Raw genomic sequence first — 25,859 nt, 5'->3', positions numbered from 1 at the left:
CGAACGGCAAATGACTAAAAAGGCGGAAAAATAGAGATGAAAGAAAAATGATCTGAGGTCGTGTAAACAAACTGCCAATTTAAAGGCACAATCTTTGATCTGTTGTGACTTTCGGTTAGTCGCAATATCCTGCAGAAATGTACAGAAATGGGGGCGGATTATTTTGTAAGAAAAGCGCTACTGTACTTGGCAGTGCACTTCTGCTGCTGTCTATTGTTGAGGTGTCTGCTTACCAGCAGGGGTGATCATCATTTTTGGCATGTAGTAACACAGCCGGCCCCTACCCCCACCCTCTGACGCCTTTTGCCGAACTTCAAGCAGAAGTACGGGGTTTCGAGGTGCACTGCACGCCGATCGGGAACCTGACCACCGGAGGGAGGAGGAGGCGGACAACCGTCGCCAAGGCAATGCCCGTTTGACGGCGCCATGAACCCCGAGGAGCAGACCGTAACGTGGTTGATATCGCTGGGAGTGCTTGGCTCCCCCAAGAAGAACATCGCTGACCCGGAGGAATTCTTGAAAGCCTCGCTGAAGGATGGCCTCGTACTATGCAAGCTGGTCGAAAAGATTGTGCCCGGTTTCAGTGCCAAGGTAGAGAAGTTTGAAAAAAAAAGTTGACATAATGTGGTCCGATAGTAGACACGAAGGGGGGGATTTGATATCAACACAGACGCACAGGCCGCCCATTTTAAAAGTTGCAACGAAATTTTTGCTTTTAATGACGTCGCCAATGTATATGATACGAGGCTAAAGGGCAATATTTGCTGTACTATTGCCAAGAAATACTTTGATAATGTTCCGCATTCTCGACGCTTATGCAGCGGTGGAAGCAGAAACGGGAAGAACCTTCGCTTTGCCAAATACAGTTAAACACCATCAAATGGAGAGGTAGTGGGTTTTATTAAACTTAATGGGGGGGTATTTCAGACTTAAAATGCCAATAGATGGTAAAGTTGATAAGTTTGCAGGCAGGGTTCGTCACTTCCTCCTCGAAGGTTCTTCCCGGTTGCTTGCTTCGACCTCTTCTTTTGTAAAGTTGGCGGCAAGCAGGAAGACGGTGTCAAACAGAGTGTAGAACAATAATACCGGAAATAGCTCTTACGTTTTGGTTTTCTGTATATTTCCGGATAAGCGGTAGAAGATGGATATATTTTATTGCACATTAAACGAACAGTATACCAACCATAAGCACAGGGAAGTATTAGTAAGAAGAACCGCACCTCACGGATTTGCAGGCAACTATTTTTAAAAAGTACCAAAATTAACCGTGTGAAATGTAGGTTTATAATGAAGTTTTCGTGCAGCGATTGTCCCACACCTCTCGCCGTTGGCCTATCGTTTGCGGTATAATTGAATCTATAGAGCGCGACATCTCGGTTTTCAATCATCAACACAACTTTATTTGTCTTTTAATTCGAAAGTTGTATAAATAAGCGGAACTGTATACGTCGGCGTAAGCTTGACGCTGATGTCATTAATAGCTATGTTTCAACGAGGAGGATGCGGATTGACTCCATATTTCATAAACTCTCATTCTTGCGACCACTTCAGACTCTACTATAGTGGCGTTAGCTTCGAGTCGGCGTGTTTAAAAAAAGTATTGCTTGCCCTTCGTGCTCGAGCGTGCTATTTTCTCTCCCGTGTGTTTGTGTTTAGTACTGCCCGGATCCGCGAACCGAAGCCGACTGCTTAGGCAACATTCGAGAGTTTCTGAGAGGATGCTCGTCCTTGAAAGTGGAGGTAAGTTTGCGGTTGGATTTAGCGAAGAAACCTTGCCACCGCTTCTGCGTCGATTTATTAGCCATTTTAGCACCGGTGCAGGTTTCCCCGTGAGTGGACTTAGACCTGCTTGCTTGTGTTGTGATCAGCCGAGCCTGCTTGGAGTGTATCGGATTTCGCAGCACGTCCATGTGGAGTGAGCCACATAAACAGGCGTTCTGTCTGCCAGGAAGTAAAGTGTAGTTGGACATTTCGTACCGTACTTTCGTAGCGTTTTCAGTTGAATTACTTTACTTTATCTGAACCGCTTTATCCTCAGACAGAAGCAGGCGTGCCGGAGCTTTTCCCAGCTGTCTTCGGGCAGGAGGCGGAACCGGTTGTTCCTTTGAGTAATATACTGTACTTAAATTGCATAATTTGTTGCGATTTTGATGAAAATGAATTTTATTTTAGTCAAATATGCTTTAAAATGCAAACCTTTAGTGAACATGGCGTAGGTTTTACTCAAATGTAACACTTTCTGCTATAACCTCTCAGTACTGGACTTTTAATTTTCAATAGCTTGTCTTGTCACAAAATTGAACTTTAATGTAGCCTCTAAAACAAGGCATTTTAGTTCTAAACTCTTAACAGTGGAACAATCAAGGGAACCATTGACCCTACGAGCCATTAACAGTTACACAGTAGAGATCTAAGTATCCTTAGATACTCGTCTTAATAAATAAACTTAACTAGTCTTAATCTTTGATATTGTATCAGTATTCGACTGGCAGGATTAACCAGGTAGCCTGCAGGGTTTGAGAATTTGTACACTGTATTCACTGAAGTATTTTATTGCTCCCTACATTTGAAAACTTAATATCTGTACTTTTTAACTCCTTACTTTTTCGTCATGTAACAAAGATGTAACTAAAGAGAAGTAAAGTCACCAGCGGTTGAGATCTTGATCGACTGAGGTTTTAGGGGGTCCTACAAGGCAGAAAAAAGGGGACAGCAGTGACATGAAGGAATGTAAAGCAGGGAGTATTGCCAACAATGGCGCAACACATAGAGAGAAGTGAGATATTCCCTATCCATGGCCTTGTTTAAGAGAAACCACCAAAAGAAGATAATTATTTCTGTGTGAAGTGTTTCCCTGCGGATATGGACCGAGCCCTGCCCCAAATAGAAAAAAATCACTTAATTGATACCTCCCAAATGTTTTCTACAGTAGTCCCAAATCTTTTGTCGAAATGAAACTCCTCAACTCACTCGGTGTTTTTTTTTCCCAGTAAAAATCGAAGTGGAGGTTCCCAAAAACAAATCAAAAAATACGTAACTCTACAAATCCCTAACAGCAAATGCAGTATGTGAAACTTCTCTGTATATACTTTTTGATCCATTTTTGATTAGGAATGTGTCGTTATGTGTCATAATAAAGCTTATAAATAGAAATAGTTTCAAAACAAAAAAGGATTGTGGTGGAAGAATTCAATGAAAGTAATGGCTGTCGTATCAGTTGTAATACAATGAAGTGTCCCAGACTGTTTCGAAGAATGCTTCCATTATCATGGAGGGAATATGTTGCAGATGTTGGGAGTGTCCGCTCCCTCGGTGTGTGCCACACTGGACACGTCCTCTCTAATTTTATAAATAATCTTGGTCTGGTTTTGAATCACATCATCTGCTTTATGCCAGTCTGACTCACTGCACGATGGAGTGTTGGAGCTCCCAATGCCTAACTGGCTTGTTATGTCTGGGAGGTCCCCCTCAGACCATAATTAGACCTTGTGAAGCCAGCAGCAGCTCGTGGCCACCCAGCCTGAGGCCCTCCAACCAGCCCTGCCCATCTTTTGGTCGCTGACGTGATTGTGTCTTTTTTTTTTTTCCCGCCACTGCAGCAAATAGTGCCTGTTTATCCTATGCCTCCACAAAGAAGACAGTCATACTGTTTTCACTTCTGCACTGACATACCGAAAGAGGTAGTGGCATGAAGAGCTCAAGGCCTCTTGTTCCTTTCCTCAGTTGAATGGGATGATTTATTAGAGTGTGCGATTGTGTGGTCATGGTTGGATTTTAATTTTTGTTATGTCCAATAAGTTCATATGACGTCTTGTGGGCACGTTTCGCTTATTTTGGGATGATCCCCCGTGTCGTGCCGCATCGATTCAGTTTGCATGAATGTATCACGGACGCACACGAAGGTGAGTAAATGTGATATTTTTTACTTTCGTTTATATCGTGGCAAGAATTCAATCAGTTAAGATCTCAGACACGGTGGACCCTTATCGAACGCGATTTACATCGTTTTATTTTCTTGTGCCGTTATTCGTAGAGGTTGAAAAATACATCAAGCCTGTACAGCTATCTGTTTTCAAATGCAGGTATTAAAAGTAAAACATCTTTGTAGTAATAAACACTCAAGTACATATACCTGAAAAAAAGGATTTTAGTAGAGTAACACCGAACAAAGTATTTCTACTTCGTTAATTCCTACCACTGCAAAAGACATACAAGGAGATTGATACATTACATACAGCTGTGCAACATTTATCAGAAATTTACAAACTTCAATATAGTATACCTGTTCAAATTACTTTGTGAGTTTATTGGCAATGCTCATAAAAACACACTTGGTGATAATTGATCACATGTTGGAATTTGTACAATTCATTGTTCGGTTTGTTTAAAAAGTAGTTGGGGCAAAATGGAGCTCACGATTTGGCTGCCAGCGATGGAGGTGCGGTTCAATTACAGCAAACTAGTTATTTATCCCTTTCGGGCACAGCGGTTACTCGAGTGGACAACTTTTCACATGTTGTTTTCTCTTGTATTAATTACCGTAATCTTCATGTCACAGTTGTGCTTCAACCACTACAATGGACCCTTATGTGTGTTGCCATTCACTGCCATTATTTTTTTTTTCATGCCCACAGAGTAATAAATTAACTTGAGGGGAAAAAAAATCCCGATGTAGGTTATTATTTGTGCATGAAAGGGTTAATGATGTCAACACAAGACCTTGTCATCACATCCATGCTACTGCACAACCTCTCAGGACATGTCAAATGTGCATTTGACAATAAAGTTGTATCCAATCCAATGTAATGTTACTGCATTACTGTTTTGCTCAATACAACATTTACTTGGAAATAGGAGTTCAGAACATTGAGACAGTTTCCGTGAGCGGCAGCCCGTAATTTGAAATACGAATTGCAAATGAATGTTGTCCCAATTTCAAGCCGTACCAACACAGCATTTGGTGTGTATGCATATTTGGTTTTACAGTATTTACCCGTAATCACTGTGGAAAATTTTATATGAAAGTGTGGCTGAAAAGCTAAGCGGAGAGAGTCTCTGCCGCCATAATCATGCCAGTTTTTTTGGGGTGGGGGCATGGGGGTCAGTTGCATAGGATATGGCATTTCAAAATGTTGTTTTCGATAGGACCACCAGAGTCACGGATTTTCTGTTGCAGTGATTATGTGTGTGATGGTCAGTTGGCAGCTGTGAGGTGCCGACTGAATACTTTCATGAATCATGATTGTACACTTTTGCCTCAATCGCCCTCATCGCTCTGTGTGCGGTGGGTCTTCTATTTATAAAAGTTACATTTGTCATGCCAAATGAGTTGGCATATTTCTGTTGGAAATAATTCCGGTATTGTTTTCATGAGTATCATTATCATGATCCGAATACCACGTTTGTATCAGAATACAAAATGTTTCTTCTCTAAAATCACCACCAATGCAAAAATTGTCTGACAATTAGTTCAGTGCATTCGTGCTTCGGTGCAGGATGTGATGCTGACGAAGGTGATGTGATGGTCCTCAGACAAAAGCAAGATTGAAGCCGGGCCACTCAAACTCTATATTTAAGATGTTTTATTTAAAATATGAAACCCAAAGCTCTGAAGGAAATGAGATAGCTGTCTGAGACGCGGCACTGCGTGCCAGCATGTGCAGTGAATCGTAATGGTGTCTGGCTGTTTTATAGACTACTAATTCACAGAATATGGGTCATGCTTCATGTGCACATAGTTAGTGTGTGTACAGCCGAGGCCTGTTTAATTCCAGTGAGTGTTCAATTGTGCATCCAATTATTGGCGTACAGCACCCTGTTTGCGACATGGTGATTTTATAGCTTTTTTTTTGTGTGTGTACCTTTCCAGGGGTTTGAGCCTGATTGCCTGTACAGCGGGGAGAATTTTGGCAAGGTCCTGACCACGTTGCTGGCTGTCAACATTGCCACACAAGGTAAGAGGCAGCCCGCGCCGTCCTTCCGTGACCTTCCTGCATCCCGCTGCTTCGCAAACAAGGCCACGGTGAATTTACACCATCGATTGCTTCACCAGTTTTTCCACAATTAATCAATTATGCATGTGGGCTGCATAATTGTGACAAAAACAAAATGGCATAGAGGACACAGTGACTTCTTGGAAGGTTCTTCTGCTTTTTAACGGACTGTCCTTGTGAGTAAGCAGACTCACTTTTCAGTGACTCTGAGTCATATCCCAGTGGGAATTCAAGTCCGGCGGTTGAACCACAACATTGTGACTTAAATTTATTGCTAAAATCCTTTTAATTTGACAAAAATAAAAGAGAGAAAATAAAGCTAGGACTCGCACTGAAAATCCCCGTTCCAGAATCGTGGCTGCATTCGGAAATACGCTCAGAGCGTGCGCTGCGTCACGCCGTCAATTCGGCAACTCAGTGTATGTTGTTTAATTGTATCGTTTGGTTATTCAGACTGCCCCAAAAAGTAGTGCTGTAGCACCGTGTGTCAGACAGTACAGATGGAAACAGTTCAAGCATGCGCTGCTGATTCGTTTATAACATCAGCTGGCGTTCGGAAATTAATGGGTAGGGAGCGTGCTTTGCCTCTCAGAACACACATACTCTCAGAGTGGTGTCAGGGTGTCAGTGTGCATTTTCTTGAGCATTCAGACTGTCCGTGTTTTATGTTATGTGTCGTGTTTATTATTTTACTTGATGTTAACTGTTTTGTTCAGCGCTTTGTTACAGCTGCCGCTGTTGTGAAAGCACGATATAAATCAGCATGTATTGTATTGTATATTGGACGGACTCTTGAACGTCAACATGTGCAGTACACCAGTGATAAAATACACACTGTATATTGGCAATACAAAGGCCAACAATGTCAAAATCAATGAAAAAAAAAGTAAAGCATGGACCATAGAACTACAATCGAACATACAGTAATTCAATATTCGTTTATCTATCGATATATTTATTTATTTTTATAAACTCTACATGCAGAGACTGGCAAGACAAGAACACATAAAAGTAAGATATCCTCTTTGTGGAATGAATTGACTGCTTTTATGGTAGTGCACTGTGTTGTGTGGCTCATGCAGCGATCATCCCACAGTCCACGGGGGAGACACAAGTCGGCTCCAAGTTTTGCAATTTCAAATTGTACTGCGGCAAACTGTACCACTTGGTGGGCTAAGAGGCAACAACACAGTCTGTGTTGCTCAATTGGTGTCATGCAACATTTGATCAAGGCTTTACTGGCAGAGGCCAGCTGGTGTGTGTTTGTGTCCTGCTAGGTGCCAGATTTGCCTGCTCTGCTTGATGCAATACTAATATCCTGCTTTGTTCATTTTCCATTCAAATGAGGGTTTGGTGTTGTTACACAGATACTGTACATTAATGTGAACTTTAATATCGCCCTTGAGACGCACACACACACACACACACACACACACACACACACACACACACACACACACACACACTACTCTCAGGTTGCAGCTTAAAATATTTACAGTGCTGTGGGCCTGCAGTGCTTTGGGGCTAATTGCTTCAGGAGGCAGAACTGGTCTCTGCTCACTTTCTTCCCTCAGTCTCAGTGTTATTTTGTCAGTGGTGACTTGTCAGACAAAATCTGCTTCCCATGCACATCACCGAATGCTGCTGCAGACTCACAGCTCTGTGAATAGATCCGTTTTGGACATCACTTTTTTATTTGTTTTGTCTTGATCATGACATAATGACTGTGGAGATGAGTTCCGAAGAGGATTATAATAATTTTTCGTTATAATTACTTTTTTATTTTGACTTTTTTAAAAATTAGTTTTAATTACCGGTAGGTTCCTAGCGGTTGTTAGATTGTATTAGTTTTTATTTTTTAGTCATTTGTTTTTTTTGTTTGTTCGTTTGTTTTTGGTATATGGAGTCAGTAAGCATTGTGTAATAAAGTAATGTGCAATTGCCAAATAGCTATTCGACCTTCCTTCTTCTGGATGCACTTACAGCAAGACAAAAATAAATATAAATACTGAACATCTTTTAACAGGTATGATATTAATTGACAAAGACAAAAGCAAAATATATTTTCGCTGTACACGTTCATTAAACGTAGGATGTGGTGTCAGTTAATTATTAATCATTATGTTTTAATTATATATATCCATTATCCTCACAAGGGTCGCCGCGGGTGCTGGAGCTTATCCCAGCTGTCTTCGGCGGGGGACACCCTGAACCGGTTGCCAGCCAATTGCCGGACGAACAACCATCTAATCATATATCCATCCATCCATTTTCAACACCGCTTATCCTGAACAGGGCTGCGGGGAGTTGCTGGAGCCTATTCCAGCTGACTTTGGCCTGAAGGCAGACGACATGTTGAACTGGTCGTCAGCCAATCGCAGGGCACATGTAGAGACAAACAAACATTCACACCCACATCCCCACCGTCACTGAGTGGGAAGCGATCCCCCGCTGCCTGCAAACAAGTCAGGCGAGTGTACCACTTCACCACCAGCGGCCTTTTTAAATCGTTTTCGTTTTGTATTTTAGAGTTATTTTCAAGATCCTCTTATTTGTTTTCAAATCTCTGAATAATCTCGCGCCACCTTACCTGTCTGAGCTCATCCGCCCCTACACACCTGCCCGGCGCCTCAGGTCTGTGGACCAGACATTATTAGAAGTACCAAGAACTAAACTGAGGCTCAGAGGGGATCGAGCCTTTTCTGTTGCTGGTCCCTCTCTCTGGAATGACCTCCCACTGAACATTCGGCAAGCCTCCTCGCTGCCCATCTTCAAAACCCTCCTCAAAACTCACTTGTATTCTTTGGCATTCGACTCAGCATGACTTAGATTTGTTCTTGGTTTTACTGTTTGGTGCTTTCTACCGCCTTTATTACCGATTTGTCTTACTGTTTATTGTGCATGTTAAATTGCTCCATGTACAGCACTTTGTATGCAGCGATGGCTGTTTGAAAGTGCTCTATAAATACTGTCGACTTGACTAGTATTTTAATTTTTGAAGGACAGTTTTCAAAAAAATATTACTTTGAATTATTTTATTAGTTTTTATTAACTCTAATAACCTTGGTTGAAACAAGTCGCGATGTGTTACGTTTACTTGATGTTGCGGCAACCATGGCAGCCCTGTGATAGGCCACAGCGGACAAAACGGGATTGTGGCGAGGCAGAATCCTTGACAGAACTTCCAACTTGCAAAGCAGGCACTTAAATGCTGGAAGGAGACTTTGTTGTGAGTCTCGTTATGAAAGATAACGGAATGAGCTACTTTGGTGTGGTTTTTACAAGGATGGTTGACTTTTTATAGGGGTTGCAAAAATGACTTGAGGTGCATCAGTCATGAGTTAGTTGATCCAACAAGAGGCCTTTGTGTTTTCTCCCTTGTGATCTTTGTTTTTGAATATGAACATGGCTTGAATGTTTTAGGAATATGGGAGGAAGTCTGAGTACCTGGATAAGGCCCAATGCAAGCACAGTGAGAAAGAACATGCAAATTCCATACAGGAAGGCTGGAGCAGATATTCCAACTTCAAACTCCAGAACTTTTAAGCTGTCGTGCTAACCACTGTGTTGCCCAAATCTTCACGTCTCATTGTAAAAGAGAGAGAGAAAATAACAGCAATGCGTCTTGGACATCAGTTTATCTTGTAAGGCCAGAAATTCAGAAGTCACTGATATGATGTGTGTTAAACATACAGCACATTTCACAATAAAGTTGTACTTGACTTGATATGATTTTAGCATATGCACACTCACCCCATGCCAGGAGTTCTTGACTATCCAGTTTGAATGAGATAAGAAAACCCGATAATCAAGGCTACATATTGTGTGTCCACAGACAGTGCTGCAGAGAGATCATGTCCGCAGTCCGGCACACAATCACTTAGTCGGACATCATCCTTGCACACAATCTCCTCCGCCAAGTCCAAAGGCTCTCTGCGGCGACAATCCAAATCTGTGGTATGCTCTCCGTCTTCTCTCTTGTTCTGTTACAAGCTCACATACGCTCGTCACAAAAAGTTTGGGATATTCAGCTTTGCGTTGAAATTTCAGGATGCACCTAAAAGGTGATATAACCTTTACGAGTGAACTGAATTTGACCGTCTCTTATATGTAAACACCCACATGACAGGAGATGTCGGAGAATGGCAGCAGTAACAGCGGGCAGCTGATGGTGAAGGCCCGCTTCAATTTCAAGCAGAACAACGAGGACGAGCTGTCGTTCACCAAAGGCGACGTCATCGTCGTGACGCGGCAGGAAGAAGGCGGCTGGTGGGAGGGCAACCTCAATGGAAAGACGGGATGGTTCCCCAGCAACTATGTGCGCGAGGTCAAGGCCTGCGGTGAGTCGGATGGCGCAATGACGGCCACGTTATTTATTTCTGGGGGGGAAAAAAGTGAACCATTTTTTCTATATTGATTTTGTGTGACAAAAATTTACAAGATTGGAAACAACTTCTGGTCATTTCTGGTGGCCCACCTGATGATCCGTCTGAACACAGTGGTTGGGAATCGCTGCATTAAAAGACTCATTGTGAATCTCTCCCCCGTAGAAAAAACACTGTCTCCTAAAGGAGCTCAGCTGACCAAAAGCTACTACAGTGTGGTGAGTTTACAGCATCATGTTCAACCTGTTTTTAATTGACAAGATATTTTATGTTAAAGCTTATCAATCATAAAACTGTTCAGCAAAATCAAATGTTGACCTTTTTTTTCCAAAATGGAAAATGACATTAAGTAACATATTTTGTATATTCAAAAAACAAATAATCTAAGAAAATAACAGGAAAATAAGTATATTTCCCTATATGACTAGCAAGTGAGTCGTGAATGCCACCACTGTACTGTGTCTGTTGCCTTTTTTTTAGGTGGTGCAGGACATCTTGGAACACGAGCGCGAGTTTGTCAAAGAGCTGCAAACGGTGTTGAGTTGTTACCTGCGACCGTTACAAGCCAGCGACAAGTAAGGGGGACGGCTTTTTCCTCACCAGGGTCGTATTGTTCCATGCCAAATGACCCAGTGGGTTTAACCAAGCGGATTTTGATTTGAATTAAACTTGCTGCGCTCGTTGCTAGTGATGGCACAACACTAAATTTCACATTTGTGGGTCAATTGGAGTAGGGGCCCGAATTTTTTTTTTTTTTACATCTCTGAAACCTTTCTGTGTTTGAGGAGATTGAGAGATTACATTTCATGAAAACATTGAAGGTCATGTGATCCACAAGGTCAATTTCAAGGTCGAAAAATATGCAACAATCTTGTAAAGGATCCCTTGATGTATTCTCTTTCCAACAATACCCGTTTTGTGAAGATTGCTCTAGTAGTTCCTGAGCTATAGGGGTTTAAAGGAAGTCGGCCACGGCCCTTTTTTGCAGGATTACCGGTAATTAAAATTCAGTGGGCCGTAGCTCCCGAACTCGTGCTCTTATTGACCTCAAATTTGAGATTTAGTGTTGTGCCATCAGAATCACAAGTACAAGTGATTTAGCATGGAATGACCCACCAATCACTTCTTCTAGGTACAATCATTCATATCACATCAGTTCAGCCAATGAACTCTCATCAATTCAGTCCTGATTATCATGTCAGAACTGAGTTTGCACTAAAGCTATGTCCAATGATTTTTAGTTTTGATTTCCTTGCCAATACAAGCACTAAGGTCATATTTCTCATCCTGTATAAAGTATAGCGTTTGAGTATTTTTGCCACCTTTTCTCCGAGTGGAATATTTGAATATTTAGTTACTTAGTGTTCAATGACTGTGTGCACAGGCTGAGCAGTGCAGACAGCGCCACTCTTTGTGGAAACCTTGAGGAGATTCTCACCTTCCAGCAGGGCTTGGTTGCCTCTTTGGAGGAATGTCTAAAGTAAGTCATCATTTATTGAAGCATTTCATTCTGGAGGGAGGAAATTATCACCTCATTATGAGTCTTAACATTCACTGATCACAAGAGTCGCAACACCTGCTCTAATGTCATCAAACACAAGATGTTTTTTCCCCCCACTTTCTTATTCGTGCTGGAGTTTATCTTTATAGACATCTGGAGAATAAAACAAGGATGTCCCCTTTTGGTTTCCTCTGTTTGCTTTTCTTATTGCTCTCTCTTGTCATGCCACTCTTCTGACCTTGACTTTGTCATTGCAGAGTCCCAGAAGGCCAACAGCGGCTGGCCGGATGCTTCTTAAATATGATGTGTCAGATCAAGTCCCTTTACCTGGCCTACTGCTCCAGCCACCCGTTAGCCGTCTGCATCCTCACGGATCACAGGTCAGTCACCGACGTATTTTCTCATGCGCCCTAATTATGAATTATTTTGAATAATTCTATCATGAAATAAAACAACCTTTTGCTACATTAAAAATCTGTTGAAGTTCTGATCAAGTACCTGTTGTGAGTAGTTAATTTTAGGAATCTGAAAATTGTGTTGTTGTGGATTTAAACTAATCACATAACCATGTCTTATCAAAGTCCGCTAGCTTAATGCTAACACTCAATGCAAAACAGCATAGATAGGCTAGCGATACTAGCATTGAAATTGGAGTGTCATAAGCCTTTAAGCATTTAGCATTTGAACACAGGAGCACATTTATGTCATTATTAGTATGTCCGAGTATTTTCGGAATATTCATAGCTACCCATACATAAAATAGACTATACACAATATTCCAAATTACAATACATCTTGTGGAACAATATCAATTTAACAACCATTATATAGTTATCCACAATAATTCATTAACTTTCGATGTATCACTTACCCATCAATATAATCTAATTTTACGAATACACCTCAAACCCTTATTTTCCCCATTACAGTAAACTATTCATATTTCTATAGTATTTATAGTTGTTTAATTGTTTACATTCTATTTAAGTATATTATGACCATGGTTTCATAAGGCATGAAACTAATTAGTGTTTTCTCAAAAACAAACCAAAAACTTTTTTGTTGGTGTTTTATAGGAAGTTGAAGCGGATTAATAGAATTTCCATTCATTACAATGGGGAAAGATGATTTCATATCAGAGTATATCTCAATGAGCTATGTGGTAGGGACAAAATATTAGAAACACAGTTCACTTCTTAACCACTGCCTAACTGAAGGATCAATTGTTGATCTGAAGTGTATTGCATCTCTTTAGTTAGATGGGGCAGTTGGATCGAATCATATGGACGCTTGCAGTATGATTTGAAGCCACTAGGTGTCACGCTTTCATCCCTATATCCTTTGACGTAACAATTCGGTCTCATTTCCACGAGTGGTGAAAATAATGATGCCGTGTTGAGGAATGGTGTAATCACTTCATGAGGACTGACATCTCACTGAGCTGCAACATTAGTTGACCTGCACACAGGAAGCTACATGTCGACAAGCTGCACCCACTGCGGTTTTGCTGCCATGCTAAGTAAAGTGGTAAAGAGACGTTATTCATTCTGTGAGGGAAGTTCAATTGCCGGAGCAGCAATATTTATACATAAACTCTTGTAGTAATGACATAGAAACAAACAACAAATTACAAACAAAACCACAGAGCGGGGTTGAGGAGGGGCTAGAATTCCAATTCAAGCATTCAACTTTCACTAAACTAATAACTTTATATATATGGTGTACTTACAGCAAAACATTTATCTACAGTGTTATATAATTATGCATATTTCCACTATTAACTATTTTATGTTATCTCATTTTGGGAGCACTAAAGAGTGAAACGTTTGTTCCTTTCTGCCAGCGTCATAGGAGGCCTTCTTTTTTTTAGCCATACGCGTGGTATTGGGAGGTGTTTGTAATATTCACAATCCTATGTAGCCACATGAGAAGGTAAAATGAGAAACAGCAGGTAAAAGTGAAGTTGTTCCATGAGCTCGAGTTCATATTTGATCAGAGACACGAGTCATGTTTTTTCTGTGTAAACCTTTCCAATGACAGGTTTCATGTTACTCAGAGGTTTGTCTAATGTTTCAAGTCCCACACGTTAAACACATTTTACTTAGAAAGCGGAACACAAAGTTTTGAAAAATATGTGTGACTGGAAATGCTTTAATTGATGACATGTGAAGTGCACAAGCACTTGGTTTCACAATTTTAAACTGTTCACAGATGACTTCTTAAGCAGTCTCTGACATTCTTCGGACAAAATGCACAAATGAAAAAAAAATGACAGCACATTTAAAATCCAATTATCACAATCATATTGTTTTGGGATGTAATGCCAATGGCAAGTATTGTTACCATGAAAACTCAGGCACAGGTAAGGCGTATGGAGAAGTGAGCAGCTACTCAGTGTTACCAACTTGGCAACAATGTTGCTATATTTAGTTTCTCTTCGGACCCCTTTGGTGACAAATTTTCCATCAGTTAATAAAATAAAAATAACACATAAGTGTTGTCCCTGGAGGGCGGCACGGTGGACAAGTGGTTAGCAGATTGCCCTCACAGTGCAGAGGTCCAGGGTTCAATTCTGGCTCGGGCCTTCCTGTGTGGAGTTTGCATGTTCTCCCCATGCCTGCCTCGGGTTTCTCCGGGTACTCCGGTTTCTTCCCAGATTCCAAAAATGTGTATGACAGTTTTATTGGCCACTCCAAATTGTCCCTAGGTGTGATTGTGAGCGCAAATGGCTGTTTGTCTATGTGTGCCTTGCAATTGGCTGACAGCCAGTTCAGGATGTAGCCCGCATACTGCCCGAAGACAGCTGGGATAGGCTCCAGTGTGCCCGCGACCTTTGTGAGGATAAGCGGATTAGAAAATGGATAGTGGACGGATGGATGTTCCTGGAACCACTTAAGTTAAAAATCACCACTTCACATCCAGATTGCAAACTAATATTGCGTGGACGCAGCCATTACTGGCTAATTAAGCTAGTTGGCTAATATTCAGCAGTTAATGTCCCATCGTGGCAAATATTCAGGCTATGAAATAATGACATGACATTAAGTTTCGGGGGCGTTTCCTCTCCGTTAGCGAGGACCTTGACAAGTTCATGGAGAGCCAAGGAGCCAGCGCTCCGGGCATCCTGACACTGACCACCAGCCTTAGCAAGCCCTTCATGAGACTGGACAAGTACCCCACTCTGCTGCAGGAGCTGGAGAGACACGTGGAGGTAGAGATGCATCCAAATTATTAAGTATTAAAAAATATTCTAATGTCTTCCTGCATAAATATTCGACCTCTTGTACAAGTGTTCCATGTCCTCACTATAGGAAGCCCACCCAGACTTCTCCGACATTGTGAAGGCCACAGCGGCGTTCAGGAGTTTAGTGGTGAGTGTGCGACATGGCAACGGGAACTTGTAATCTTGATTCATGCATCACAAGGCACCCCCCGTGAGCCTCAATATTCATTTCTTGATTTTGGAATGACGAATCCAGTGTGCAGAGAAATCTCGTAGGTATATTTTTCCAGAAATAATCTCTCTTTCTCTTTCTCTATCTCGCTCTCATATTAGTTTACGCCTCCTTTTTGCTAAGTTTCACTGTGCTTTAAGCTGTGCTTTAAGCACAGTGAAACTTAGCAAAACATTTTGAAGGTATTACTTTGTGCCTCGTCTCACTATCGCAGTTACATTGGGATTCTAGCATATAGCATTTTAAGGAATGGACAATTAGACTGTCGCTCAAACAGTTCTCCAAGAGGCAAATCATATTTGTCACTCCCCATTGGAATTTGCCCAAAAACTGACACATAAAATCAAAGATAATTCAACATTATATATTAAAATATCAACCTGTTCAACCAGACCTTGTAATAACAAAAGCTAGGTTAATGCTAACATAAAATGCAAAACGCCATAGACCGGCAAATGAGAATTAGCATATGTAATGGTAATTTATAGTTCCTAAGAAACTGCTATTTTAATGCACGCAGAGCAGCAAACCATATAAACAGAGTATGAAATATAATCCACAGGCAAATATTATCCTCTACTCTGCTGGAAAAGTGGAGTTTTCTCCCGCTTTTTATCGCTGTTAATTAGGTTGCATGTTTTCCAGTTGAGCTCAGTGTTGTGTGACAAGTTGCGGCACAACACAGTCCTACACAGACTATAAATTCACACTTGTCTGTATACTGTAACATTGCTTAAAAACTTGTAATACTGTAGGAGTGCGAAAGGTGAACCTTCACATAATGGGGGTTCTCTGTAATAGTTGTTAGAAAGTGTTAATTTTTTCCCCCTGAAATGAGGAGCAAAAAAAAAAAATTTAAAGTGTGGGGATGTGCTGTGATGCTATTTGTTGACGACATGGGTTCAAAACCACACTGAGGCTGAGAGCAGTTGTCAGTTTCCTCAGCGAAGCAGAGTTCCTAGTAAGATGGCAACATGAAATATACATACACATCTTGTTTGACTTTGTGGGTTGTGATGAGGGTGTGACGCGGGCCGATTTGTAACACTGCTACAGGTCTCTGCCCACAGAGGGCCCTCATGTGTGATCTGCCATGGAAAATGACAACATTTACCCTGGCGTGTTTTTTTTCTTTTTCTTTTTGAGTAGGGAGAGGCCATAATTAGCACGTGGAAATGTCACAGACGGAGAAAATTATTTTAAGATCAGGATTTTTTTTTTAAAGAAAAATACAGGGGGGCAGAAAAATAACTCCCTATTTTCAAACACTTTTTTTTGTAATTCATTGTATGAATATCTTTTCTAATTGGTTTTCTTCATTTTTTGTGATTTATTTATTCTATGATTTTTAAACAAAATGAATATGACAAGAAAGAATTTAGCATTATTTGATATGGGCACCAACTTCTCGAGCCGCCCTATTGTCAACCGATTTCAAGTTCAAACAATTAAAAAAGTACTTTAAAAAAAGGGAGTTACTTTTCAATCAAATTGTAAATACATGCATTCAGAAGTTTGGAGTTATTTGGGAATGTGTTTTTTTTTTTGTTGTTTTAATGACTATGACATGAAATAAATCGGACAAACCATGTTTTTGTAAGTGACTCGTTTCTAAGTGACACCAACATTTTAACCAGTTGTATTTGTCTGGTTATTGGTTTTTATTTAGTCCCCTATTTTTCCTTTCTTTCTCTAGACACAGTGCCAGGACCTGCGAAAGCGCAAGAACCTGGAACTGCAAATCCTGTCGGAACAGGTGCGCGGCTGGGAAGGAGACAGCATGAAGAGTCTGGGTCATGTGCTCTACATTTCCCAGGTCCACATGAGAACCGGCTCCAATGAGGTGAGAGAGTTGTTAAATCCCAATGTGCTTCAACATCAAGTGTGAAAGCCTCCAAAGGGAGCTTTGTGGGTAATGTTGACTAAACCAAAACTAAAAGAGCGACATCGTCTTTCTTGTGGGTTTTCTTTGTGGGGGGTCTGGTTTGACTAGGGGCTTGGAAGAAGACTGCAGAAGAACACACGTTTTAGTGTCAACCTCTGCACCAGTCTTAATGTTGCCATCATCTTTCTCAGCTATTTCACTCACAAAGCTAGCCAGCACTAGCTATTATGTTGTACTTTTATGAAAGCACAATTTATCGCGGGGATACATACCTGACCCACTTGTGATAGAAAATGAAAAATCCACCCTAAAATTACATTCTAACCCTCCAAGCACACATTTTACAACACATATTTTTAAGTATTCCTTTGTACCTTTTCCTCTCGCTTTCATGAAAAGGGGAGTCTATTGTATAACATCACTTTGAGGAAGCGAAGACTCACTGTTGTAGTTTCCTGTCAAACTGACACACACTACAAATGATTCAATTATTAAAACACCAAAATAAGTACATACAATGCAATATGCCACATATGGGCTAACTGAAATTAGCATCATTGTTACAGGAATTCGTATGCTTTTTGCCTATGTGAATGATCATGTCATGAAGATGGGCGCATCTCTTTCAGGACAAAGATGAGCGCTACCTGATGCTTTTCCCCAACGTGCTAGTGATGCTCTCCACCAGTCCACGGATGAGTGGCTTCATTTATCAGGCAAGTTGTTTCCACTCATCAACAGCTGGAAACAAAGCCATGTGTGCGGTTTTGTTTTTGGCAGACATGCTCATATTTAACTATTCCAGTGAGGCCTGCTCATTTCATTACTTGGCATGTCTCTTTTTTTCTTTGATCAAGACTCTGGAATGGAAGACTCTCAAAATTGAGTGAGGTGGATTCGGGTGCACAAAATGTTGATGGGAAATCCCTATCTGCAATGTCTGAGGGTTTTTATTTTTAACCTGTGCATGATAAAATGCTGTAAAACAGTATTTGAATCCTTTGAAAGCACTCAGGTTTTGGCTTTACATACTCAAAACCTTTGCAGCACTCGCAAGATGGAGGGCACCAATGTTGATTTGACCTCTGCAGACATCTTAAGTCGGATTTGCCAAAATCAATAGGGCTCTCCTACCCGTGAGCAATCGTCTCTGAAAGTTAGATTGTTTATAAAATCTGGTAGGCAGATTACCTCACACCTCACCTCACACATTGACCCTTTTGAATCATTTACCACAAATATCTTTTGCGGGCACCCTTAAAACCAGGGATGCACTGGTATAAATAGCGCCTCAGTCCTGCAATACCCGATACCAGCTTGACTTATCCTGAAAAGTGTGTCTTGCTATTATCTTCAAAAGCTCGTGATCTGGTTTATAGCAAATAGTTCCTTCACCATCAACAGAATCCAGAACCGAGAAGCTTCTTTTGATCATGGCAGATCATACCTATTTTCTGTGTCGTCCTTTTTCTCACTTTCCGACAGTACAAATCATGATTTCACGTCTAATATCTTTCTTTAGGGACGACTGCCACTGACGGGCACCACTGTAACGAGACACATGGAGGATATGGACAATGCACACTTTGCATTTGACATCACAGGTTTGTATGTTGACAAGCACTAGAAACGACTTTTTTTAGCCTGCACTTCTACAAATGACACACATTCCCAGAAGCGGATGCGGTCTCTTAGTGCTCAAGGAAGTGTGTGTGTGTGTTTGCCTGAACTGCAGGAAGCATGATGGAGCGGGTGATGGTCTTTTGCAGCAGTGCCCAGGAGCTGCAAGAGTGGCTGGAGCACCTGCAGCCGTTTAGCAAAGGAGGCAGCCCTTCGAGCACCATCTTGAAGGTTTGAGCTTGAGAAACACTTAAGAATTCCGACTGCTAAGTACTTTTTTTTTTTTTCCCCACCGCAAAATATTTCAAAACTTCATGGTGTCTCATTCGAAAGTAGACACCACACAAATCATTTTCTGAGTCCTGACTGTGATAAATGCTGTGTAAATAAAATTGACTAACATAAACATAGCGCGTAATGGATCCCCCCCCCACACACACACACAAAACCAAAGCTCACAGTGTGGAAAGCTTTTGTCATATGCGGTGCTCTTTTGCATTTGTTTCCCCCGTGCAGACGGTAGAAGGCAAGCCCCTGAGCATGGTGGGCACCCCTACCCACTTGTCCCACCTTGGCAGCTTCAGCGCCGTCAGCCGCGGTCCCCTCGAACCACCAAAGATGAGCAAGCCCTGGTCACTCAGCTGCCTGCGTCCGGCGCCGCCCCTCAAACCCTCGGCCGCGTTGGGTTACAAAGAGGTAGGAGATTGCAAAGCAGTGGTGTGCAAACTTTGGTGCCCGGGGGCCACGTTCGATTTTTAAATCGGTTAAAAATAAATAAATTAACTTTTAAGACAAAGTCACGCTCCATGAAGTTTTTGTTGGAATTGTACAGCAAAGACGTCTATTGTCTAAACTTTAAAACAAAATCCCCATTTTGAAAATCTGAAAACTCGCTCAGCAAACATATCCTGCAACGAAGAGTTGCAGTGAGTGGGGGTTTTTTTGTATCTCTTTTAATATTTTTCTGTATCTCTTTTAATATTTTAACCAACCCATTTTAGGGGGAAAAATATTACTGCTGCAATAAAACAGCATATTTTAATAAAATCGTTTTTACTTATTTTTGAACAATAATAAATGCATTTGATCAAATATATAAAATTCAGAAGTGTTGAACCCGACCCCCCACCCAAAATTGCCAGTTTCATAACATTTTTTAAAAATCGGTTTAAAAATATTTATTTTATAACTTACAATAAATTATTTAACTGTATGAATGAATAAAAGTGCATTTTAACTAACCAATTTTAGGAGAATTACTGCTAAAATAATGCAACAAATTTCATGTAAATGTAATTTTTGCTCATGATTATCTCTTCCATTGTAAATCAAATAAATCTGAATTCATATTTTTTATGAGTAAAATAATTCTTTTTAAAATTGTATTTATAATGAAAATAATGTATTCACCAATGTCATAAAAAAGGTCGAATATTTTTTATCAAGTTCCACAAGTACCTAACGTAGTGGCCTTTGAGAGTCGATTTGTCTTCTTTTGCATTATGTTTTGCAGGAATCACATCCAACGAGTTTCTCTCGCATGGCCTACTTCTATTCGCATGACCGCTGTCCGTGAAACAAAATGCTGCCAAGCAAACTGAATCAAGTCGAATCCACACTTGGCCTGTTTTAGTCCCACAATGCATTGCCCTTCTCTCCATCTTTTCACCACAGTACACAATCAGGCAAAAAAAAAAAAAGTGGAGGGTGTTTCTGTGGTGTGCAAATGTTGACACTATTAACTCTGCATCGCACCTTTCTCCCGTCATATTTTCACACACTTCTTTTCTCTTTCTCCACTCTGTCTTCTGTAGAGGATGTCTTATATCATGAAGGTAAGGTTAGATTCCTGTGTGACTCTGGGAGTTGGTGGTGTGTATTAGCAAGCGTGTGCGCCCCAGTGGTGAAGTAACATAACTCCTCCTTCCTCAATGTGGTTTCCTGTGAAAGCCTGCATGTGTGCTCTCTTCCTTCTCTCCTGCGCTAAATGGCCTTCAGGCATTCAAGAGCAGAAGCTTGAAACAGGCCTGGACAAAATGACAATAAAGCCAGAAAAAGTTTGTGTGTGCGATTAGTATCACGGGTGCCTTCAAACTTGTAAAGCAGTCAGTCGGCCTTTTGAGAGGGAGACAAGTGTCTGTCACCGAAGCATGAATTTATGATAATCACTTAATATTCTTATTGTTATTTACATTCTATTTATGTTACCGTTGTATGCTTTCATAAAATACCAATTTTTTTTTTTTTTTGGTGCATTCGATTATCAGCACTTTCATTCATTCACTGTCGAAAGATTTGTGCTAAGAGTCTTTTGTCATCAAACTTTCTGCAAGCAAAACAAGTGGTGTCAAAATGTTAACTCCTTCTTTCTTCCCATTGCTTTGCAAACATCTCCCCCATTGTAAAGCTTTCGTTTGATTTATTTATTTTTTTCTGCACTGACTCCCTGTACAATGCTTTTAATGTGTTGACACATTGTCGTGAATTCAATTCCACATTTCCTCAAATGCATTTTCGCTGAGGGACAAGGTTTTATCAGGGTGTGACTACATGCCCGCTTTGGTCACAGCTGTCGCCACGCGCTTCGCTGCCTTTTTGTCCTTGGTCTCTGAGAGCTTGTGCAGTGATTTGGTTTGCAGTCTTTGCTTCTTTTCAGGGTAACATGACAAAGAGATTCACTGACAATGTGCCCCTGCAGGACTCCAGCAAGAGCCCACGACCCATGAAGAAGTTTCTGCCTGGAAACAGGAAGAAGGAAAGGAAGCATTCCGATGACGAGGTTCACACGAGGAGAAGTACGACTGATTGAAAAGAAAATTTTTATTTCTACACTTTTCATATTTGATAGTGTGTGTTGAAGTGGAACATAATCTCTTCAAGTAACCTCACATTTTTAATCATTTCCCCCAGAAGAAATAAGGATAATTAAATATACTGTATATGGACAGCACTGTGGATGAGTGGTTAGCACACCTGGCTTGCAGTTGGAAGTTGCAGGGTTTGAATCTCAAGCCCTTTGCGGGGTTTGCATGTTTGCCGGCATAACTGGAGAAAATCGTTTTTCTACCCGAACTCCAGGTCCCTCCAATAATCCAAAAACATTGTTGGCTTCATTCACGACTCAAAATTAGTCATGGATATGAACGGTGAATAGATATGAAGTTGAATCAAAATCATAATTTGGATCAGTACCAAATTGTACAAAAAAATAAAAAATAGCCAACTTAATTCATATGTGTGAATTTTGTCATTAAGATTCATGCATGAAAAACCATGCTGCGAATAGTGAAATTACGTGAGGAATTGACACCCCCCCCCACCCCCAAAAGGTTTGTAGTTGCCCATATATGCCACCACATGGTGGCAAAGCACTACCTTTGGTGAAAACGAAACTCCTCAATTCACTTCTGCATAGCTCAACGCCATCAAAGTACTGTGACACTGTTTTTGCTTTGCACTTAGTAAAAGCACAACCACGAATTGGTGCGAGTTGACTGTATTCACTGAGAAATTAAGGAATGCAATGTTAACAGGTGCAGAGAACATGATTGGTTTACCTTCTGGAGTGGCACTCAAACATGATTTGCCTGGAAATGAAAACCATGCGCTTTCTTTTTTGTGCTAACAAACAAACACGCTAAAGCAATGTTCTTGGCGGAGCTAACGGATGAATTGTGTTCCAGGCACGGTGGCTTTGGAAGAGGACGCTCAGATCTTGAGGGTGATCGAGGCCTACTGCACAGGAGCCAGCCTGCACTCCACCAACACACGTTTGTATCTTTTATCGCCTCGTTCTGACCTTCCGCCGGGCTCACGTGAGCATGTATCAAACGGTGTGCCTGTGTTGGTGTAGCCGTGCGGAAGGAATGCGTGCCTCAGGTGCTCCTTCCCGAGGAAGAGAAAATCATTGTGGAGGAGATGAAGAGCAACGGGCAGACGGTCATTGAGGAGAAGTAAGCGCATGCCGCTGACTTTCTGTCTCTCTGTCTGCGTTTTGAGGTCTTATCTTAACGGTGTTTATTATGCTGTGTCGTAATTTGCATTGTTGTGGAATTACACTGCCTAATAGAGGGTCGTTTGGCTCTCTTTGTGCACCTAAATAACCAGTAATTACGTAGAAACAGCTCTCAGTATGACACACTGCAGTTCTGCACCACTGCAAACTCAAACCACAATAATAAATACATTTATTAAACGTAAGTTTCCATTGATTGAGCAGATATACCTCGTCTTAGAAATCATCACCTCTCAAAGCTGGATACTGTGTCAGTTTCCCCCCCCACACTTTTTCTTACAGGAGTCTGGTTGATGCAGTGTATGCTTTAAAGGATGAGGTCCATGAACTGAAAAAGGTAATTTATTGTCTTGATTTAACAAAGTCTTTGTTATTGTGTTTCGTGGTGGTGTGTAGTGTAGCTCGGGAGTGGCCAAACTTTCTTTCACTGAAGATCTACTTCTCAAGCCAACCAAACCCCGACGATCGACCCGTTACCACACGTGCACGTATGCGCACGCATGCGCGCACACCCATGCCGCGATGAGCAACGGCCTCTAACATGAACGAAACGGAAAAATAAACTAGATACAAGACCGAGTTTGTGAAACGGAAATCACTGCCTACCTTTTGTGGGAGACCTGACGCGTAGGCATTGCTCGCACTTTTGCAACATGTTAAATGTGTGAACATCACAATCGTAGCTCACGTGTACCGTTTTAAAATGCTTCTCCTGGCGCTCCAGATTCCCGTTCTTTGCCAATAGCATCAGCAAATTACAGATGAAAAAAACTTTGAATGAGAATTTAAAAAATGCAACAGGTCTGATTGCAAGCTACAATTGCTGACTGCTAACCGCTAACAATGTCCGGTGATGCGGGTCACGTGCCACGGTAGGTTAAAAGTGACCTGCTTTTTTTCATCCGTCCATCCATCCATTTTCTGATGCGCTTATCTTCAGAAGGGTCGCGGGGCATGCCGTAGTCAATCCCAGCTGTCTTTGGGCAGTAGGCGGTGTAAACCCTCAACTGGTTGCCAGCCAATCGCAGGGCACACATAAGACGAACAACCATCTGCGCTCACACTCACTTCTAGCCCACACTCAAACCCCTCTTGACGACATGTCCTCTCCGGTGTATGTTACGACAGGAGAACAAATGGATGAAGCAGTTTCTTGAGGATGAGCAGAAGTCTCGCAAAGAGCTGGAGAGAGTGGTGAGGAAGCTGGTCAAGCAGAAGAACGACTGCACGTGGGACGATGGAGGCGGTGGTAGTGGCCACTAAGCACAGAACGAGCTGTGTGTGTGTGTGTGGCGAGGGGGGGGGGGGTCTCTTTGTATGAGTGCGTGCAAAAGTGCGGAATGTCTTGGAAGAGTTACATCCAAAGCCACAGAAATTGCATCACAGTCCGAATATATATGGTTGTGCGCGCTGTCAGTGTTTTCCAAAGTTTCTGGAGCCAAGGTACATTTTCGGGAAATCTCACGGCGCGCCACCAAACAAAAATGTCAATAACATTAAAAAAAAAAAAACCTCAATGAAACTCCTCCACCGACTTCAACATAGTTCTTTGACAATAAGAGGGCGGAAAGCACCATTTTTGTCCAAATCAAACTACTCCACTCATTTCATAGTTTCTCGACATTACGATGGCAGCAAAGTACCATTTTTGTCTAATTGAACTCCTAAACTCCTTTCACCATACAGTTCCTTGACACCAAGATGGTGGCAAAGTACTCCATGTCCCCCAAAAATGCTGTCTTGATTTTTGTTTCGGATGCATTGCTGGTCACTTGACAACCACACGCACACACACACATTTTTTACACCCGTCGCCTCTTTTGCCGAACGCCACTGTGAACTGTTTTCAACCAGGAAATGGAACAAAACGAGAAAGGAAACAAACAACAAGCTCACTGCAGTCTCTGCTTATGATTATTATTATTTTTTTATGCCCAAGTCTGAACCGGAAGCTTCTGTTACCATGTCAACTATTACTGCCCTTTGCCATCATTTGTTTGTCGTGCTGTCAGGACATCACTATATTAAGCTATGAATGATATATTTAGAATTTTAATTCATATCAAAGTTTCCCCCTCTCAATGTTGGATGCGGTTCTTAAAAAGCTACACAAATATTTGATTTTGAACATTCATGGAGCTTTTTATTAAGCGTCACCTGTAACATTGTAAATACACAGAAATAATAAGTAAGATATTTGTAGACTGATGCTTAACAAACAGATGAGTACGAGTATAATGCTTATTTCGACAATATACCGGTATATTGTTTTTTTAAATTTACGCGTTAACTGTTGTTTGGATTTTAAAAAAAAATGCTTTATTTATTTATACATCCAGATTGTAAGTCTTCCTTGTGGTTTATTAGCCGGGCCGAAAAGTGCCTCCAGATGAACTTTTTTTTTTCTTTTCTTAAATAAAAATCATGTTAATTTTTTTTTAAATGAAATGTTGTCCTAATATGATAAAAATAGTTGAAAAAAAAGCAATAATTGAGAGAGAATTGCAGTTCTATCTTCACGAAAAAAAGTGTACAGTTTCGTTGCGCGGGTCCCAATTTTCATCATATAATAACAATCATACAATCGGTACAAGGCAGCAACTGTCTTCCTCAAGAGCACTGCGACAATGTAAATGCGATAGGCACTCTACTTCCTGTCTATTTTCTTTATCTTTTTTTTATTTTTTAATAGCTAAAAATGTCTGCAGCCTCACTGAGCACTTCACTGCAGCGGGAATTCTGTCTGCTTTTAAAGGTTCTATGCAATCATCATTATTATTGTATTGTTGCATTTTTTTGCACTCTGTACTTTATGTTGTCCTTCATTTATTAAACATTTCATATTCTAACCGTGTTTGATTTAACAAATGAAAAGTGTGTCTCTTTTTATGTTTTCCATTTTCACGCAGCCTCTAATTCTATACAGGAAGTCCGTCAAGAACATGGTGGAAAGTGTGGCGAACAGATTGCGCGTATACCTGCATGCATCCTGTCAGTATGTGACG

At 41.1% G+C, this 25,859-nt stretch overlaps 1 protein-coding gene across 3 annotated transcripts; it reads left to right on the top strand.

The window, feature by feature from the left end:
* The first annotated feature begins 233 nt into the window (after positions 1-233).
* arhgef6 (Rac/Cdc42 guanine nucleotide exchange factor (GEF) 6) lies at positions 234-25,703 on the top strand. 3 transcript variants are annotated; one of them, XM_086101131.1, is made up of 22 exons: positions 237-591; positions 1,657-1,740; positions 5,870-5,954; positions 9,829-9,950; positions 10,123-10,333; positions 10,544-10,596; positions 10,859-10,953; positions 11,763-11,858; positions 12,137-12,259; positions 14,952-15,090; positions 15,191-15,250; positions 17,031-17,177; positions 17,849-17,935; positions 18,742-18,823; positions 18,955-19,070; positions 19,356-19,535; positions 20,654-20,674; positions 21,538-21,634; positions 22,523-22,609; positions 22,693-22,792; positions 23,137-23,191; positions 23,983-25,703. In XM_086101131.1, the coding sequence occupies exons 1-22, from the start codon at positions 427-429 to the stop codon at positions 24,115-24,117; spliced, it is 2,340 nt and encodes a 779-aa protein (XP_085957257.1). In that variant the 5' UTR covers positions 237-426; the 3' UTR covers positions 24,118-25,703. The 3 variants fall into 3 exon arrangements, with proteins under 3 accessions (XP_085957274.1, XP_085957257.1, XP_085957266.1); XM_086101140.1 differs by lacking the exon at positions 20,654-20,674; XM_086101148.1 differs by lacking the exons at positions 21,538-21,634; positions 22,523-22,609; positions 22,693-22,792; positions 23,137-23,191; positions 23,983-25,703 and having other exon boundaries at positions 234-591; positions 20,353-21,492.
* Positions 25,704-25,859: the final 156 nt, after the last annotated feature.

Source organism: Hippocampus guttulatus, chromosome 2, assembly GCF_054856545.1.
Source record: "Hippocampus guttulatus isolate MCC_2025c chromosome 2, RoL_Hgut_1.0, whole genome shotgun sequence".
NCBI lineage: Eukaryota > Metazoa > Chordata > Actinopteri > Syngnathiformes > Syngnathidae > Hippocampus > Hippocampus guttulatus.
Note: the sequence above shows the minus strand (reverse complement) of the source record. Positions and strands in the feature narration are given on the sequence as shown.